This window comes from Plodia interpunctella, chromosome 22, assembly GCF_027563975.2.
Source record: "Plodia interpunctella isolate USDA-ARS_2022_Savannah chromosome 22, ilPloInte3.2, whole genome shotgun sequence".
NCBI classification, from domain to species: Eukaryota; Metazoa; Arthropoda; class Insecta; order Lepidoptera; family Pyralidae; genus Plodia; species Plodia interpunctella.
Window position 1 is genome coordinate 2,661,181 of NC_071315.1, and position 17,460 is coordinate 2,678,640.

Sequence of the window (17,460 nt, forward strand, 5' to 3'; positions counted from 1 at the left end):
TCCAAAGTTTTATACATAAATAACCCCGTGCAAAGCCGGGGATCGTAAGTCGTAGAGACAGAAAAAGAAAAATAAACAACAGAAGTAGAAATTTCAAAGATTATATTCTTATATAAACACTAAAATACTCGTACATGATACTATAGGAAGTCATAATTGGACACATCTTCAAACTGCTGGGTTTGCGTCGAGGGCCTGGTGGCAGCTCCTCCGGGTCGGTATTGGGGTTGCTACAGATAAATAATACAATTAATACATTGTCATATTAAAATTAATGTTGAAAAAACAACTCACTTATCAGGCTCGAGTTTTGAGTTTCCTACACATGAAAATATTTTTCCTTAACTTTACCCATGCACTATTTTGTTGAAACAATCTTATTAGAAATAGAAGTAATGAAGGTGAACTTAGGTACAAGAAATCATGCAGCAGAGAAATAAGAATGGAACGTTAAAAAAATCAAGTCATTATAACAGTTCATTCAAGTGATAGATGAGGGACAAAAAGATTTTTATTTCCACAAATCGTGACTGAATGTTAGAATTGAAATCTGCAAACTACATGCGTTTTAACGAAACTTTTAGCGCTCTTCAGTGGTCGAAGTTTATTGTATTTATATAATACTAGCTTTTGCCCGCGGTTTCACCCGCGTAAATTTACAACGGTAACATGTCCTTCTCCAAATTTCAAACTACATGTATGCAAAATTTCAAGAAAATTTAGTACATAGAGCGTGAAGAGGTAACATACTTTCGCATTTGTAATATTCTTAGGATATTGCATTTCATTTCCAACTGTCAAGTCACTCACTGCGAATCGACTCGATAGTGAGAAGTGAAATCCGAATCCATACCTCGCCCTCAGTTTCTATTTTGACCATTGTGCTAACGTTATGTTACCACTGTGTCATAAGTTCAGTATTAGTTTTGATGGAAAGGTAACAATTTTATAACTATGAGACTTGATGACTATGAGACATAAAATGGAACTGTTATTCTTGACTTATTTAATAGGAGGGTTAGGATATAACCATAGATAATATCAATATTAAATTGTTTAAAATAATGTTTATCATTTACAAGTAAAAATAAAAAGATTTTAGAATCTGTACCTATATTAATTAGCGAATAATTTCGCACGAAATTTCTTGGCGATCACCTAGTTCTTAATATTCCATATTAAGAACTAGGTGATCGCCAAGAGGTTTGTTTGTCTAAACGCCATGCCCCATTGCTCAGTGGTGCTCCGTTGCGACGACGCAGCAAGTTGTATCTCTGTTGTGCTTCGCTGTTTTTTATAGGTTTTGACACTGACGTGCGTTTTTGCGTTGTTCTGCGTGATGCGTCGAGATGGACGTGACGGAGCGCAACGTATCAATGAGGCATGGCTCTAATACATAATTAATATAGTCTATGGTTATGTAGCGTAAAACATTTTTTGTCCATTTTACGCCACCTTTGTGACTGCAATATTTTTATTAAATTCTATGGGAAAATGTTAATAAATTGCACAATACAGTGCTTAAACCAAATAAAAGAAGTAATAAGATCACGCGAAATAGACAAAGACATAAAAATTCATAAAAAAAAAAAAATCATCCCGCTATACGCCGCTGTAGTAAAATCCATATGTTTTAAGATGGCTCTGAACTCAATGAGCTTTATGGTTGCACATAGCAATGTGCCGCCCTGAAATTGTCTGTTGTTCTTGGAAATTTCGTTTCTTGAGAATTCTGATTGAAATTAATAAATTAATCAAACGAAATGGAAACAGAAGTTTTCTTAGTCTACGAGCAGCGCTACAACGGGATACTTTTTTATGAATACCAAGGTAAAACAATAAAATAGTGTGTTAGTACAGAAAGTTGCAAGCATTACTTGTGCATGATCACATGGGGGGCCGACCGCCTCTCGCCGCCTGCTGTTGCTAGAATCACATCGCTACTGAGCATGCTTGCTCAACGCTATTGAGTGCGCTCAATGCTGAGCATTGCTCTATGAAGCTCAGGGTTGCTTTTTTTGAGAAGTTTGTGAAAAGCTTTACTCCTCGTTCGTACGGGCGTTATCAACGCGCGTTGGTAAGTCCACACGCTCGCGCCACCACATTTTTATCAAACTTATTTATTAGCGAAACTAAAATAATAATTATATAGACTATGCTAGAGGTTATAGGATTTTGTTAGAAAGTATTATAATATTCTATTGGACAATGTTGCCTTAGTTTACAAAACAGGAAAGGGTGGCCACCAAAATCCGTGAAGTAAATTGTAACTACACTGTATTATGGAAAACTATTATATATTTTCTAATAAAATATTTATCTAATGTGGCTGAATTTGTATAGATTTCTTTTTAGTTTTGCGAGTAAATAAAAGAAATTTGTAAAAATGTGATGGCGACGCAATATGCGATTTAGTGCCCTCTTAAAGATGCGTTGGAATAGAACACAAAGGATCAATAAATTCATATCGTAATTTAATTAGTGTTTATCGTATTTTGACCGCTGTGCGTTCTACGGTAGTTTGAATGTCTGATGTCACTTGTGTCGAAAGAGTTAATAAAACGCCAAAGCCTGAAACTTTATACGCCCGTGCGAACGACCGGCTAAGCGTGCTTCAGAAAAACAAAATGGGTTTTAATTTATAAATAAGAATATTAAAGACAAAGTTGATAACTGTCTAGTTACATGTTATACTTTAACGGTGCTAACTTAAGGTTCATATTTCTAGGATGAGCAAGATAAGATTAGACAGAAGATTAAGCGATTGAGCAAGCATGAGGTGTGAGGGGGTGAATTTCACGAGCGTTTGAACGCGGCGTGTAGCGTTTCATTAGTGTCCGACATTTTTTTAAAATAAAGAATCATTTTTTCAAAATTAACATTTAAAAATTAACATTGTACCATTACTTTACTTATTTATGAAATAGGATAAATAAATTGATTACGAATGTATGGTACAATTGAAACACTAATGAGAGTCCGTGGCGGAGTTCAAAACGCCTGTGAAATTCACCCGAGGGTAAAAAGGTGAGGTTCGATGAAGATATAGACAAGTGCAGAAAAATTATGATGGCGTCGGCTAAAACTCAAGAAACCAGCATTTATTAAAATAAACTTCTAAAATCTTATTCATAGAAAAGTTAGACCTACTTTAAGTTTAAATATGTTTTGTCCCTATCGCACTACACAATTTTACTCAATTAGGTTTTAACTTTTTTATGAATTTAAATGCAAAATGACAGCTAAAGTTAAAAACTCGCTACACACTTACACCTATCCTCATCATTCTCGTTGTAAAATGTGTATAGAACATTTTAAACTTCATACATAATTTTGTATGTCTATTTTCATGATTTGATTTCATGCTTTGGAGTGAGAAAAATATAGGATGTTCCGTAATTCCCACGGGTTCGAGACGTCTATGCTTGTTCGGTGCTCCTTCATCTTTTGGAAATAACTAACTTGTACACAATAAACATTTTAAGGCTAGCATGAAAAATTTCTAAAATATGTCTTCGTAATAAAATCAGTGATAGGTTATCACGGTAAAAGTTGATCAAGGCAAACGACTATATGAACTTGAGATTCTTCTCATAGGCTTAGCAACCTGTAATTATATAATCTCAATTCCACCTATAGCTACAACCCTGTCTACACCGCAAGGGAAGAAGACGTGATACTGCATCTGACATAAGATAATACGTCATTATGTATCAAATAAGGACAAGCAATGTTACCTGCTGCAGCAGATGGCGGAGCCCCGGGTTGGAGGGGAGGAGGGGCCGCATGATGCGGGGGGCGTGGCCCCCCCCAGCGCCCCTCAACTGTTGGATCTGTTGCTGCAACTGCACAAAAACACATCGACATTTAAAAAGCTATCCCTTATGCCTACTTAGGATCTTTTCCACTAATTCTGATGAATTATCAAAATATTATCTAGCATCGAGCAGACGACCTCGGTGGCGAAGTGGTAAAGTGCTTCCCTCTGAACCGAGAGGTCCCGGGTTCGATCCCCGGTCGGGTCATGATGGAAAATGATCTTTTTCTGATTGGCCCGGGTCTTGGATGTTTATCTATATATGTATTTGTTATAAAATATAGTATCGTTGAGTTAGTATCCCGTAACACAAGTCTCGAACTTACTTTGGGGCTAGCTCAATCTGTGTGATTTGTCCTAATATATTATTTATTTATTTATTTATTTATTATTATTATCTAGCATATAAACTAACCTCTAGATAACTATTTTTTTCATAGCACTTAGCGGACACTCGACGAGACAAATTTGATTCTGGACTTGTTTCACCACTTTCTGATATATCATATTGTAATCTGACAGATAACTAATTCCTAGATACATCTGCCCTATGTGATTGGCCAGTTACCCCTATTCAAAACTTGTGAAACATACAATTTTTTTAAGCTATATGTTCGATGTGTCACATATTTATCGGGACTTGTCGATGTGTGTGTGTGTTTGTCAAATCAAATCATTTAATCAAAAATTAGACAGACCTTCACAGGCATGTTTTCACGGCAAATTTTATATTATGTAATGATTTCTCACAAGCTACAGACTACTGGCATTTCGGAACGACTACTGCTGAGAAGAAATGCCGAAAGAAACTCATTTGAACAGTGTTGGTCCCTATCATGCCAGAAAGGCCTATTATTGTTTCTTACATATTTTTTTTCTAATACTATAACGAAGTACATAGTCACAAATTGTAAATGTATATATATATGAATTGTATACTATTATTACAAAGTGGTAAGCGTTTGTGAGTTTGTATTTATGAGGCGGGTAATCTCCGAAACTACCGAACCGATTTCAAAAATTCCTTCACCATTACAAAGGTACTTTATCCAAGATTGCTACAGGCTATATTTCATCTCAAAGTTCCCACGGGAGCGAAGCCCCGGGCAACATCTAGTGTGTAGTGTATGTGTAAATGTGTGTTCATACCTCGAGCTGTTTGTAATGTTGTTCTTGTTGCTGAGCCGCGTGTAAATGTGACATGATGTCCCGCTGGCTCTTATACTGTTGTTGGTGTGCCGCCTCTAGAGTTTGCTGTAAATGTTGTATCTTCTCCAGGTTTTGTTGTCGTGCGACTTCCAAGCCGTCGAGCTGAGTCCCGGGCCGCGAGAGCCCGGGCACCTGCTGGACCTGCCCGCCCATACCACCGCTTACCATCATGCCCTGGGTGATTATTTTGTATTATTATATCTAAATCATTTAGGCAATCGAACACTTGTTCGAATTTTCAAAAAAAGGTTATGTAACGATTTTGTTGAAATGTACAATGTTTTATTTATTTTAACCAAACACTTTCGAAAGAATCGAGTTTTCTTTCGAAAACGGTTATATAACGGTTTTATTGATACAATGTTTTCTTTAGTTATTCAAGTAAACATAACAAATTGTAGTATAAACAGTAGTACGTTTCAGTAAATTCTAAGGTTATGAGCTACACTACAATTAAAAAAACGGTGTACATAGACAGTTCAGACAAAATGCAAACATATGTATATATAATTTTGCTTCTCTCTTCTTTGTTTGGGTTTATAATCTAAACAAAGAAGAGAAAAGCAAAATTTAAAGGAAATATTGTACTAGACATACGTGTTATCTCAATAAAATACAAAATAAATTAAACAAATCACAGAGTCAGTTCATGCCTAATTACATGCAGTATTACATTAATTGTGCCAATTAAATAAATAAATAAATGAATGAACGAATATTAGAACAAATCACACAGATTGAGCTAGCCCCAAAGTAAGTTCGAGACTTGTGTTATGGGATACTAGCTCAACTATACTATATTTTATAACAAATACATATATAGATAAACATCCAAGACCCGGGCCAATCAGAAAAAGATCATTTTCCATCATGACCCGACCGGGGATCGAACCCGGAACCTCTCGGTTCAGTGGCAAGAACTTTACCACTGCGCCACCGAGGTCGTCGTAATACACAATTAATGTGCCACATGCACTAATTTAAGACAAAATTCGTTATTTCGAGGTACAATTGATTGATTGACTGAGTGTATATATGTCTATTTATTACGATTTCTGATATCGTTGGAAAGCGTAGACACGTGTTGAGGTATACGGAGCTGAATTTAATAATGAATAATATTGTATTGAATTTTCTTTATTTGACATAAGCCAACATTGCCTGAAATTATTCGCCGGTTATCTTTAATTTCTATGTCACCAGACGCGAACGAGTCGCATCTTTGTTAGGCAGAGAGATAGCGCTGTAACAGTATCGTAAAGGTCTTGAGCTCCAAAATGGATAGCGCGGTTATTATTATTTAATTTATCTGGGGCTAGACGACGATTCTAATAACTGGGTGATATTAAGGCAGGTGTATAAATAGGTGTATAAATAATATATCAATAATAATAAATAAACCTGTGGATGTTGTAGTTGCGACGCGGGGCCGGCCATCTGCCCCAGGCCTGGGCCCATGCTGGAGGACCCCATGTTGCCCAGCCCACCGGTGGACATGCCCGGCGTGGGCATCGAACCTGGGACCATTGACCAAGCACTTATTATATTGAGGTAGCTGATACTTAGGGTACTTTCAATACCGAAAGCATATTCGTTGGACTCTTAAAAAAAATAAATGTATAGCTGTGACAAAGTATACTGTGACTATGCAACTATATTTGCACACCACTCATGTTGAGCCGTAAGTGTTTTAAGATTTTATGTATCAATTTACACGTGTTTTTACACAAAAAAATATCTTTTTACAAGTTTTTGTTCAGTTTCACCTGTCCCGTTGTCAGTCTGCAATCAAATCTCGCAAGTTACATTTACATAGATAGATAATTCGTTTATTTGATTTGCCACAGACACCAAAGAAACAACAGACTATAATAAAAACATAAAATTAAACAAATCTGTGTGCTGCAGCAAGACAAAAAGGCCACAACACAGCGAAACTTTCTGCACCTTAGTACAGAAACACTGATTTTCAGTTATTTTATTGCCAACAACAAGTGAAAAGTAACTATGTCTTAAACTAATAACCTATATTGAAATTGTATTTTTACAAACATAGATCGTAAGTTAAAATTTCATCTCTCTTCGTTACTTTATAATAAAACGAATTACCCGCCATGGTGGAAGTGGGCATGGCTGAGCTGACTGCCGGCTGCTGTTTGTTGATGATCTGACTGATCTTTTGCTGTTGAATCACCTGAGAACAACATTGCTCTGTAGCTCTCTTTCCCTCTTTCATACTTCTTAATCATCACCATTATCACGTCGAGTGTGATATTGCTAACACTGGTGTCAGATTTTATACAAGTCGCCTAAAGGCTTGACTTACGACTACTTACCGCCATCTAGTGGCAGGTAGTCGCGTACACACTAGTGAACTAAACTGTCCGCCAGTGTGCAGGTTTCCTCGCGATGTTTTCCTTCACCGGAAGCAAGTGGTGGTCTATTAAAACTACTATATATGAGTCAGGTTGGTATACAGACTCATATGGCACGAGTAGGATACGAACCTGAGACCTTTCGATCCACAGGCGTCTTAACGATTATACCACCACCGGTTCTCACATTTCTTAATCATATCATAGTGTGAAATAAAGTAGCTTCCCGTTGTCTATCTGCGTCTGCCCTGTGCCCCAGCAGTGGGTTTAAATGGATGATTAGTAGCTGCTGTAGTAGTTTTAAGACTATATTTATTATCTTTATTATGAATTTTAATAGCTTTGTAATAAAGTTGACATTGCTCTGACAATATTAAAAGATTATAATTTCTGATGAATAACAAACTAGACCTTAACGACTACGATATAAAGACGTATTTGAATTTTAATTGTTTGAGAATAAAGTTGAATTTTCTCTGGCAATATTAAAAAAAATGATAATTATCTGATGTATAACAAACTAAACCTTAACGCTACGACATAAAGACGCATTTACCTTGCGCAGTCTATCGACGAATGTGGCCTGATTGTTGGGTATAAAGCCAAGATATGCCTTTTTGTCGGGAGTATAGAGGAGTATCAACACTTTGATGTCACATTGCGGGGGCGAAGTGTTCGGTGAGAAGTGGACGCAACCAGCCTTGAAACACAAAAAATAATAATACAAAAATACCATTTTTGACCCAAGCTTTTATTTTCGACAAAGAGACATTGTTGCATTCAACGCGTGTCAAAAAATGTTCATCATCATGTTCTTGCAGTTGAAGAGTCTCCTCGTCGGTAGCCGACCCTGGGTGCACCGTCAGGTCATGCTTATCATAATAACATATTGTCCTCAAAAATACATATATAGCTCGGTTACAATGGGTTAAAGATACATGTTTCACAATTGAGTAACAAGATTCCACTTACGCATACATACATTGCAAGTTAAATAAAGGCTTGTAAAAATTTTATTAAATTTTTTGTAAAAATATTACAAATAAGTGTACCACAGTATATTGAAAATTCATATCCCTAAAACTATAAAAACAAAGCCAATAAAATACTTCACAATTTATTACGGCATTTATTTCTTAGCACTGAAAATTTACGTAAATAGGATAAGAATTGAAATAAGGATCGATAACATTTAATCCATAAGAAGAAAAGACAGAAATATTGTAGGTGAATAAGCAGTGCAATGGAAATCAGTGAAAGATACATTTATTATTTAAGTAGTGAAGCATAATTTCATTAGTGAAAGAAAATTTAAATAGTGAAAAATAATTTAATTGGTGAAATTAATTAGATTAGTGAAAAATATTTTTATTAGTGAAAAGTAATTCGATTAGTGAAAAAGAATTAGGTTAGTGAAAAATAACGTAATTAGTGAAAATCAATTTTCTTAGTGAAAATCAATTTTATTAATGAAAAGTAATGTTCGAATACTCACAAAACCATTGACCATGACCTTAGTGAGGGCGTCAAGGGCCTCGCTGGGCTGAAGATGGAACAGCACAGACTTGCTATCTTTAAGGTACTCCCCTCCGATGTTGCTGATCAGCTGTTTGGGCATCAGCTGCATCAGCAGCTTGTTCGGCCACGTCACCACTTTCAGTTCGGGTTCAACGTCCTTTGACCCCGCTGACACCTACAAGTTATTTTATTCTAAACTAGCTGATACCCGCGGCTTCGCCCGCTTCTCCATACTTCAAACTACATGTATGCAAAATTTCAAGATCGGTTGAGTAGATAGAGCATGAAGAGGTAACAAACAAACTTACTTTCGCATTTATAATATTATAGTTAGGATTGAAATCTGTACCCCCTTCGATAAGTAAGTAGTTAAGTCATGTCCGATGCCTTTAGGCGACTTAAACAAAATCTGACACCGGTGTTAGCGATCAACACACTCGAAAAGAGACGAAGCTGAGAACAATTTTCTCACATTCTTTAGCCGAAAAAATATATATCTATGACCTGACAAGGCAGATGCCTGACAGTCTTCTGCTGGTCGCCGGGGCCCTTGCCCTTCTCCATCCACTCTATGATGCCGTTCCAGATGATGCTGCGCTGCGCCCCGGCGGCGGCCGCGCCCGGCGCGCCGGCGCCCGCGGCCGACAGCATACTGGGCATGCGCTGCGGGCAGGAACCTTACAATTTCATTATATGAAAAAAAAATATATAATATTCTAACGGCTTCGCTCGGGAAAACCCGTAATATAAAAAACATTTGTTTCATCTGTCTCTGTGCTAAATTTCACCATAAACGGTACTTCATCATTATTGCCTGCGTCGTCTTCGCTCTGGTAAAACCATAATAAAAAAAGGAGCCTATGTTGCTCCAGAGAGTTTCGTATATCTCTGTTCCAAATTTCATCAAAATCTGCTCAGTAGTTTTTTGAATTTATTAATCACAAACAAAAATACATATCTTTTCTCTATATAACATTAGAATGGATGGATAAGAAAGAAAGTATAATATTACGAAACACAAAAGTATAATATTACAAGTCTGACGATTATGTGGATGACAATAATGTTTGGCCCAAACATGGTGCAGTATCCTCATAACATATGTAATTGGTTTATGATATTATTACGTACGTGTTGTACATTTAGCTTTTTTTTATAAATATATGTATATTTTGTGTGACAATTTTAAATAATTTTATTGGAAATTCAACTTTTATTTTATTTATTCATTCAAATTTTGACATTTTTAATAATGATGTAAATTCGTCCTCCTAATTTTTAATATATGTATAAGACCTATATTTGTTAATTGACGTCCTTGGAGAAAAGGCTGCGGTGAAGTTTGTTGCGCCGCTTCTTCTTCACCTGCGCTTTGGAAGCCGGCAGTAGACTTAGTTTAAGTAATTTTTGACGTCAATAAGTGATGTATATCATCCTAAATTGAATAAAGAATTTTGAATTTGAATTTAAAATTCACGCATAACGCATTTCTTAGCAATATTGATGAAGTCGTTTGTTATTGTCTCCTCCATTTCACACGCTATAACGGATCTATTACGAGGGCTGCTATTTATGTATCCGGAATAACAAAATTAAACAAACATATATTATTACATATGGTTTTATTGTTTCTCGAAGTATTCTCCGCGATGATCTATGCACTTCTGCATACGATGAAACCAATTTTCAAAGCACTTTTTCCATTCTGATTGAGGTATGTCCAAAACGTGTGTTTTGAACGCATCAACGGCCTCTTCGCGGCTCGAAAAACGTTGACCACGTAATTTATTTTTAATGTTTGGAAATAAATAAAAATCATTGGGTGCCAGGTCGGGGCTGTACGGCGGATGACCCGTCAATTCAATCTTTTGACCCTCCAAAAAATTATTTGTTTCAGCCGACTTGTGGCAGCTAGCATTGTCGTGATGAAGTATGATTCTGCGATGTGGGTTGTTCTTTCGTATTTTTTCAAAGACTTCTGGCAAACAAATGGTGGTGTACCATTCAGAATTAACCGTCCTACTATTCTCTAGTGGCACTGTAGCTACATATCCGTTGATACCAAAAAAACAAGCGACCATTTGCTTTAAAGTGCTTCTCGCACGAACAACTTTTGTTGGATTCGGTTCATCTTGAAAGACCCACACCGTTGACTGCTGTTTAGTTTCAGGGTCATAAGCATAGATCCAGGTTTCGTCACCTGTGTAGATATTATAAACAGCTTTTGACGTGCCACGGTTGTATTTTTTTATCATTTTCTTACACCAGTCGACACGAGCCTGTTTTTGATCTACGCTCAAGTTGTGCGGAATCCAACGCGAACAATTTTTTTTAACAATTAAATGTTCGTGTAATATCGCATCTATACTCGTCATACTAATGCCCAGAGACGCCTCTATCTCGCGGTATGTAACATGACGATCTTGCATTACTAATTGTCGCACAGCATCAATATTTTGTTGTACCACTACCGATTTAGGACGACCCTCCTTAATTTCATCCGTGAGCATAGACCGTCCACGTTGAAATTCCTTAAACCAATAATACACAGTGGTTTTCGATGGTGCTTCATCTCCAAAAGTTAAAATCAGTTGTTCGATGCACTGTTTTTGAGTTAATCCACGCCGAAAATCATAATAAATCATCGCGCGAAAATGTTCACGAGTTAAATCCATGGCAATGAAGACAAGCTATTTTCAAAATTGGCGCCAATTGAAAAAAACAAATGACAGAGACATGAAAAATATTTATTCTCTAGCCGAAGAGTTCTATTTTCAAATGTTGTAATTACTTTTTAAATATTCTAGAATTATTGGCCAGTTCCGGATACATAAATAGCAGCCCTCGTATCTTCGAGTATAATACATAAATGTATCTAGTGTAATGTTCTTCGATACATTTCTTTCCTCTTGTCGTCCTGTTGTCCAAGTTTAAAATAAAATTATTTATTTTGAAATTAGACTTTCACAGGCACCATTTCACTTCAAATTTTATATTATATAGTAATTTCTCAAAGAGCTACACACACAAACTACTTTCTCAAAAAGCTTCAAATTTGATTTAGAGTAAGCTTGTAATAATAACTCGCTGTAATAAGATAAATAAATAAATATAAAAAAAAAACAGTATTTAGAAATTACCTGCGCTGTGGGAGGTGGCGGATACGAAGGCTGAGCGAGTTGCGTCAACAAAGCTGAGTTACTGCTGTATAGCGGCTGTCGCTGCGGCGCCGGCCAACCTGGCCTTACTTGGCCCACCTGGCCCACTTGGCCCACTTGACCCACTTGGCCCACCTAGATTATGCAAACGTAACGTGTTAAATCTTATCAAAAATGGGAAGGAGTTACTACTGGCGATACTACACTAGTTAGACTAGATGAATTTGCCCGACTTGGCCCATCTACGGTGATTTTGGGGGCCTAAGTTAAATTGTTTTGACTACACCATCGATGGAGTCTAGAGTAGAGTTCGTTTTTTGAACTATATTTGTCCGCGTTAATTTCCCACGGCAAAGGTACCCTATGTCCTTCTCCATACTTCACACTACTTGTATGCAAAATTTCAAGAAGATTGGTTGAGTAGATAGCGCGTGAAGAGGTAACAAACAAACAAACTTACTTTCGCATTTATAATAATAGTTAGGATAAAACACAAAGATACAAAAGCAAACAAAAGCACTAGCAACGGCGTACTTATCCCATGGAGGGATCTCTTCCAGTCAACCGGCAGGAAAGGACATAGTTTAGTTTTAGTAAGAAAGACATTTGTTATTAAAACTTATCAAAAATAGCAAGTAACATGTGTTGCTGCTATCGATGTTAAATTAGTCGGCTTAGACGAACATGCCCCCTTGATCCAACTTGGCCCACTACAGTAAAATTTTGGTAGCTATATAGCATTGAAGGTATTGTCGACGTGGAAACAGGGCAATACAGTTCGTTGCGACTGCTGTCTATAGAGTTTAAGCTTAAACGTTCTACCAAAATTAAATAGCGACAATAATTTATTAAACATTTTGTGGGCGGGACCGAAGTAAATTATTACAAAATTACGATTTCAATGACGCAAAAGTAGCTCGACATAGATTTTATAAATTATTTCAAGTGCAATATTTCAATAGTTTATATGTTAACACTTAATCACTTTATGATTCCACGTTTATTTAATAATAAATACCTGTCCAATTTGTCCCACTTGTCCCACTTGTCCGACCTGGCCCACTTGTCCCACCTGGCCCACTTGGCCCGGTTGCCTTGGAAACAATGGCGCTGGAGGACGGACGCCTGTCTGGCGATTTTGTCTGAAATCACATGTAAAATACGTTCGTATGTAATGTTCGTAAAATATCATTTTAGAAAGTAATCAACGATTGATAAACAAGTAACAGTATAATAAATATAATTATTTATTGTATTTATTACTAACAATTGACGATCTCGGTGGCGCTTGTGGTAAAGTTCTTGCCACTGAACCGAGAGGTCCCGGGTTCGATCTCCGGTCGGGTCATGATGGAAAATATCTTTTTCTGATTGGCCCGGGTCTTGGATGTTTATCTATATGTGTATTTGTTATAAAATATAGTATCGTTGAGTTAGTATCCCATAACACAAGTCTCGAACTTACTTTGGGGCTAGCTCAATCTGTGTGATTTGTCCTAAATATATTTATATTTGATTACCATTACAGGTTAACACCTAATGTAATAGTGTAGACTTATCAAATCAAATATATTAATTTGTAAATACATGTATGCATGTTAAAAAAGGAACATTTAAAAGTGCTCTGTACTCTGCCACAGCGGCGTACAAATATATATAAAAAAATACAATAACAGGTCAAAAATTAAAGTTCAGTTATACTCGTAAATCACATTAGAGCTTGTCCTTTAAAAAATCATCCAGTTTGTAATAGCATTTATCTACAAGTAGCTTGTGAAGGTTCTTCTTATATAATTCTAAACTGACTGATTTCAAAGAGATAGGTAACTTATATTATAGGTGCTCTTCCGAATATGCTTTTGTTGTGAGGTAAGTAGAAAAAAAAGCCGGCATTACAACAATTGTTTTTTCCTAATTAGCACGTAATTATAAAAAAAAAAAACAAAAACAAACATTATTTCAAGTAAAAGTTTTCTATTCCCGCCTTTTTTCATTAAAAAGAACCAAGTAAAGAACTTTTTAATTTTTTTTTTCAAGAACGAAATTGAGCTTCGCCGTTCGATATTTAAAATTGATGAATATTATATTCATACGAAAACAAGGCTGAATAGCGAAGCCACCTCTTTGGTCATTGGGCTGAAGCCATGATGTCTATTGCCAGTATGATGGTTAGATGTACGAGAACTTTTTGTAAGAGTGAAGTGTTATTTTTTAATTATTTACCGCCCAAGGGCTTTTCTAACTACATTATTACCCTAGAGCGCTTACTGGTCACCTACAAGCCTCGTTTGGGGATAATAAGGACTTACTTACCGAATATAAAACATGTAAAGTTGTTTTATATACTTATACATACTAATATTATAAATACTAATGTCTGTCTGTTCCTGAAATTTGGTATGTATGTAGTTAAAGAACTGTTAACATTATTAAATATGTTATACTCACCCGTAGACGTCTGCCTGTATGTCGGGCGCCGGCGGCGGCGCGGGGCTGGGCGCGCGCTCCGCCAAGCTGAACCCGCGCAGCAGCACCACGTGGCGGGGGTCCTGCTCCACCAATGGGGTAGTTACACACATCTATACTATTATTATAAAGAGGTAAGGGTTTGTGAGTTTGTATGTTTGAGATACAAACAAGCCGATACCGGATTTACCGATTTGAAAAATTATTAGAAAGGTATATTATCCAAAATTGCTATATTAGTAAGTGAGTCTAATGTTGCAAGTCAAATTTGACCCATTTACCAAAGTCCGATTGATCTGAAATTTGCCTTGAATACACCTTCAGTTTGAATGACACTGAATCGACTTCCAACTAAGGAACTCCTCACCGGTTTACTGCACGTATATGATTATTTATACGTGTTGAATACAACAGTAGAATATAGGAATAGAAAAGAGATGTCACCTTGGCATAGTTCCGCTGCTGTTGTGAGTGTAAGTCTCCACCGGCGTGTTCGTATAAGGCAGGAAGCGCTGGGATGCGCCTGGAAGCAGCGATGGACAACTGAGCGCCTCGGTCGCTGATGAGGCGAGCGGCTTGCTCCGGTGTCGACGGTGCACCTGAATAGGGTACATGACGAATTTTTCTTTTCATGTCTTTTACTACGACTATTATTCATTACATTAATAGAAACACTAAAATAAAAAAAACTGTGAAAATGGCAATGCTTCCTACGTGTCTCCCATTAATGTCACCCCACCACAGCTACTGTGTTGGCTATAAAATGAACGTGCGAGCGTTGTAATAACTCAGTATTAGCTCTACCGCCGCGCGGTGCGGTCGTGTTCCTTTGTTATTATAAGTGATGGAATGGGTGTAATGTACATGGTGTTGATTCAATGTTATTTTTCTGTGATTATGATTATCCTTACATATTATAAAACAAAGTCCACTGCCGCGTCTGTCTGTCGGTTCACAATAAACTCAAAAACTACTACTCCATGGATTTTCGTGGTGAACTATAAACAAGTGAAGTGTCTGTGTGCAAAGTGAAAATTTGTTTATTTTCTGTGTGCAAAGTGAAAATTTGTTTATTTATTTAGCTTAATACAATGGTATCAACATGTATACATATTGGTGTTACATACTAAATACATTGTGGTGTTAATTCATTTAGTGTTTCTCTGTGACTATATGTATGTATATGAAGTGGCAATGTGCTCGGTGAGTTACTTTATTGCTTATTACTGTCTTATTTTTTCCACAATTTCCCGCAGTCACCCTCGTGACACAATCATCCACCTCGTTTTTGGGATCTACTTTCATGATGTTACTACCTATCCTAGATTGGTCAGTCATACAAATATTCAGTTGAAACACTTACCGGGCGGCACCAGACCGCCAGCGTAGGCGGAGTACGGTGGTGAACTACATAGCAGAAGAATGTGTAACGGTATATCTGTCCTGCCGAGCTCGTCGCAACATAACAACGCTGTGGCTAGGGCCTCTGTTACGCATGCGCGGCTCTCTGCATGCCCTCCTATGTATCTGGAAATATTGGTTAGAATAGAATCATTTATTCATGTTATTAGATTAATTCACGTTTTTATTGATGAAATAAGGTGCTGTTAAAAGGGAAAACATGTGTTAAAGTTATATTCTACCTATGTACCAAATTTCATATCAATCGGTCAAGTAATTTTGCTTGAAAGAGTAACAAATATACACACACACTTACAACCTTACAAACTTTCCATTTCTTAGGAGGATAATATAAATCTGTAATATGTGTTTCGCCCAGTCTTCATAGCCCATAAGTCAATCCAAGTGACCAGAAGCAACTGAGCCTTGATGCCTCATCAAAATATTGATTTAAAAATGCTGCAGTAATCACTTCCCATTAGGTTTCTGCATGCCTATTTGGCAGTATATAAAAAATACTTACTGAATTTTCTCCACAGCCTCTAACACATGTTGTGGTGTAGTAAATGGACCAAATGTTAAAACAGGGAGACCGGGGAAACAGTCGGCAGCTCGATATGCAACTACACAGTACACGGAGCCACTGCCTCCACCTTCTTCTAGAGCACCACCATGGAAATATCTAAACAATATATAAATTTTATTAATTTTTATTTGTCAATAACATAGGGGTGTACTTAAAGGATGTATTAAAAAACACAAATTGATAACAAAAATGCAAGTTTATTGAAAGGAACTCAATACAAGACTAATTAAATATTATGCAATCACTTTGCAACAGCAGTCACAGAGCATGTAGGGCATGCTAACTTATGGCTTAAAAAATGTACTTATTTCCTTATTGCACTGAGTAATGAATGAACTTAGTAATTTTGTGATGTTTCAAATTTTAGATTTCATGATATACATTGTGTTAATACTTTTTCTGATTAGTAGATTGATTGGTAAATCTTGTAAATGTTTAAAAACTGCCTAACAGCCTTTCAGTTATATAAAGGACAAATAGGCAGTCAATTTGGAATTACAGCCAGTCAAAATGTACAGGGAGAACATTAATGAATCTTAAGATATAAACTGAAGATAATAGTTATGAAAATAGTAATATAATGTAACATTTTACGTACTCTAGAGTTGGAACTAAATAATTTGTTGTAAGTTCGCTTATGTAGGCTCCATTTGCTGCGGTCGCTTCTACAACGAAAACCACTCCAGCTTGCGTTGGAGACTCTGGTGCATTAACTACCATATCGCTATCTTAAATTAAAACATTGGCATAAGGATTTCTTAAATAATTAGATAATAGTAAATAGATTTCAAGACTCCTTTGCTGTTGCGTGTTGTGTTGTTACTTTTTTGGCGTTTTGACAAATTAATTACACTTATTTGACTTTGACAGATGGGAGGAATAAAATGACATTAGCAGCGTTTAGTTTGCTGGTTTGCTTCATTACCTATT

General features: G+C 36.6%; 1 protein-coding gene across 3 annotated transcripts; it reads right to left on the bottom strand.

Annotated features, from left to right (window-relative positions):
- Positions 1–85: 85 nt before the first annotated feature.
- Positions 86–17,371, bottom strand: LOC128679970 (mediator of RNA polymerase II transcription subunit 25). 3 transcript variants are annotated; one of them, XM_053762538.1, is made up of 16 exons: positions 17,129–17,371; positions 16,468–16,626; positions 15,907–16,070; positions 14,988–15,142; positions 14,526–14,626; positions 13,096–13,219; positions 12,060–12,212; positions 9,424–9,582; positions 8,897–9,094; positions 7,958–8,101; positions 7,136–7,220; positions 6,428–6,543; positions 4,967–5,200; positions 3,738–3,845; positions 1,878–1,926; positions 86–230 (listed from the first exon to the last, which is right to left on the bottom strand). In XM_053762538.1, the coding sequence occupies exons 1-15, from the start codon at positions 17,248–17,250 to the stop codon at positions 1,888–1,890; spliced, it is 2,061 nt and encodes a 686-aa protein (XP_053618513.1). In that variant the 5' UTR covers positions 17,251–17,371; the 3' UTR covers positions 86–230; positions 1,878–1,887. The 3 variants fall into 3 exon arrangements, with proteins under 3 accessions (XP_053618513.1, XP_053618512.1, XP_053618510.1); XM_053762537.1 differs by lacking the exon at positions 1,878–1,926 and having other exon boundaries at positions 13,123–13,219; XM_053762535.1 differs by lacking the exon at positions 1,878–1,926.
- Positions 17,372–17,460: the final 89 nt, after the last annotated feature.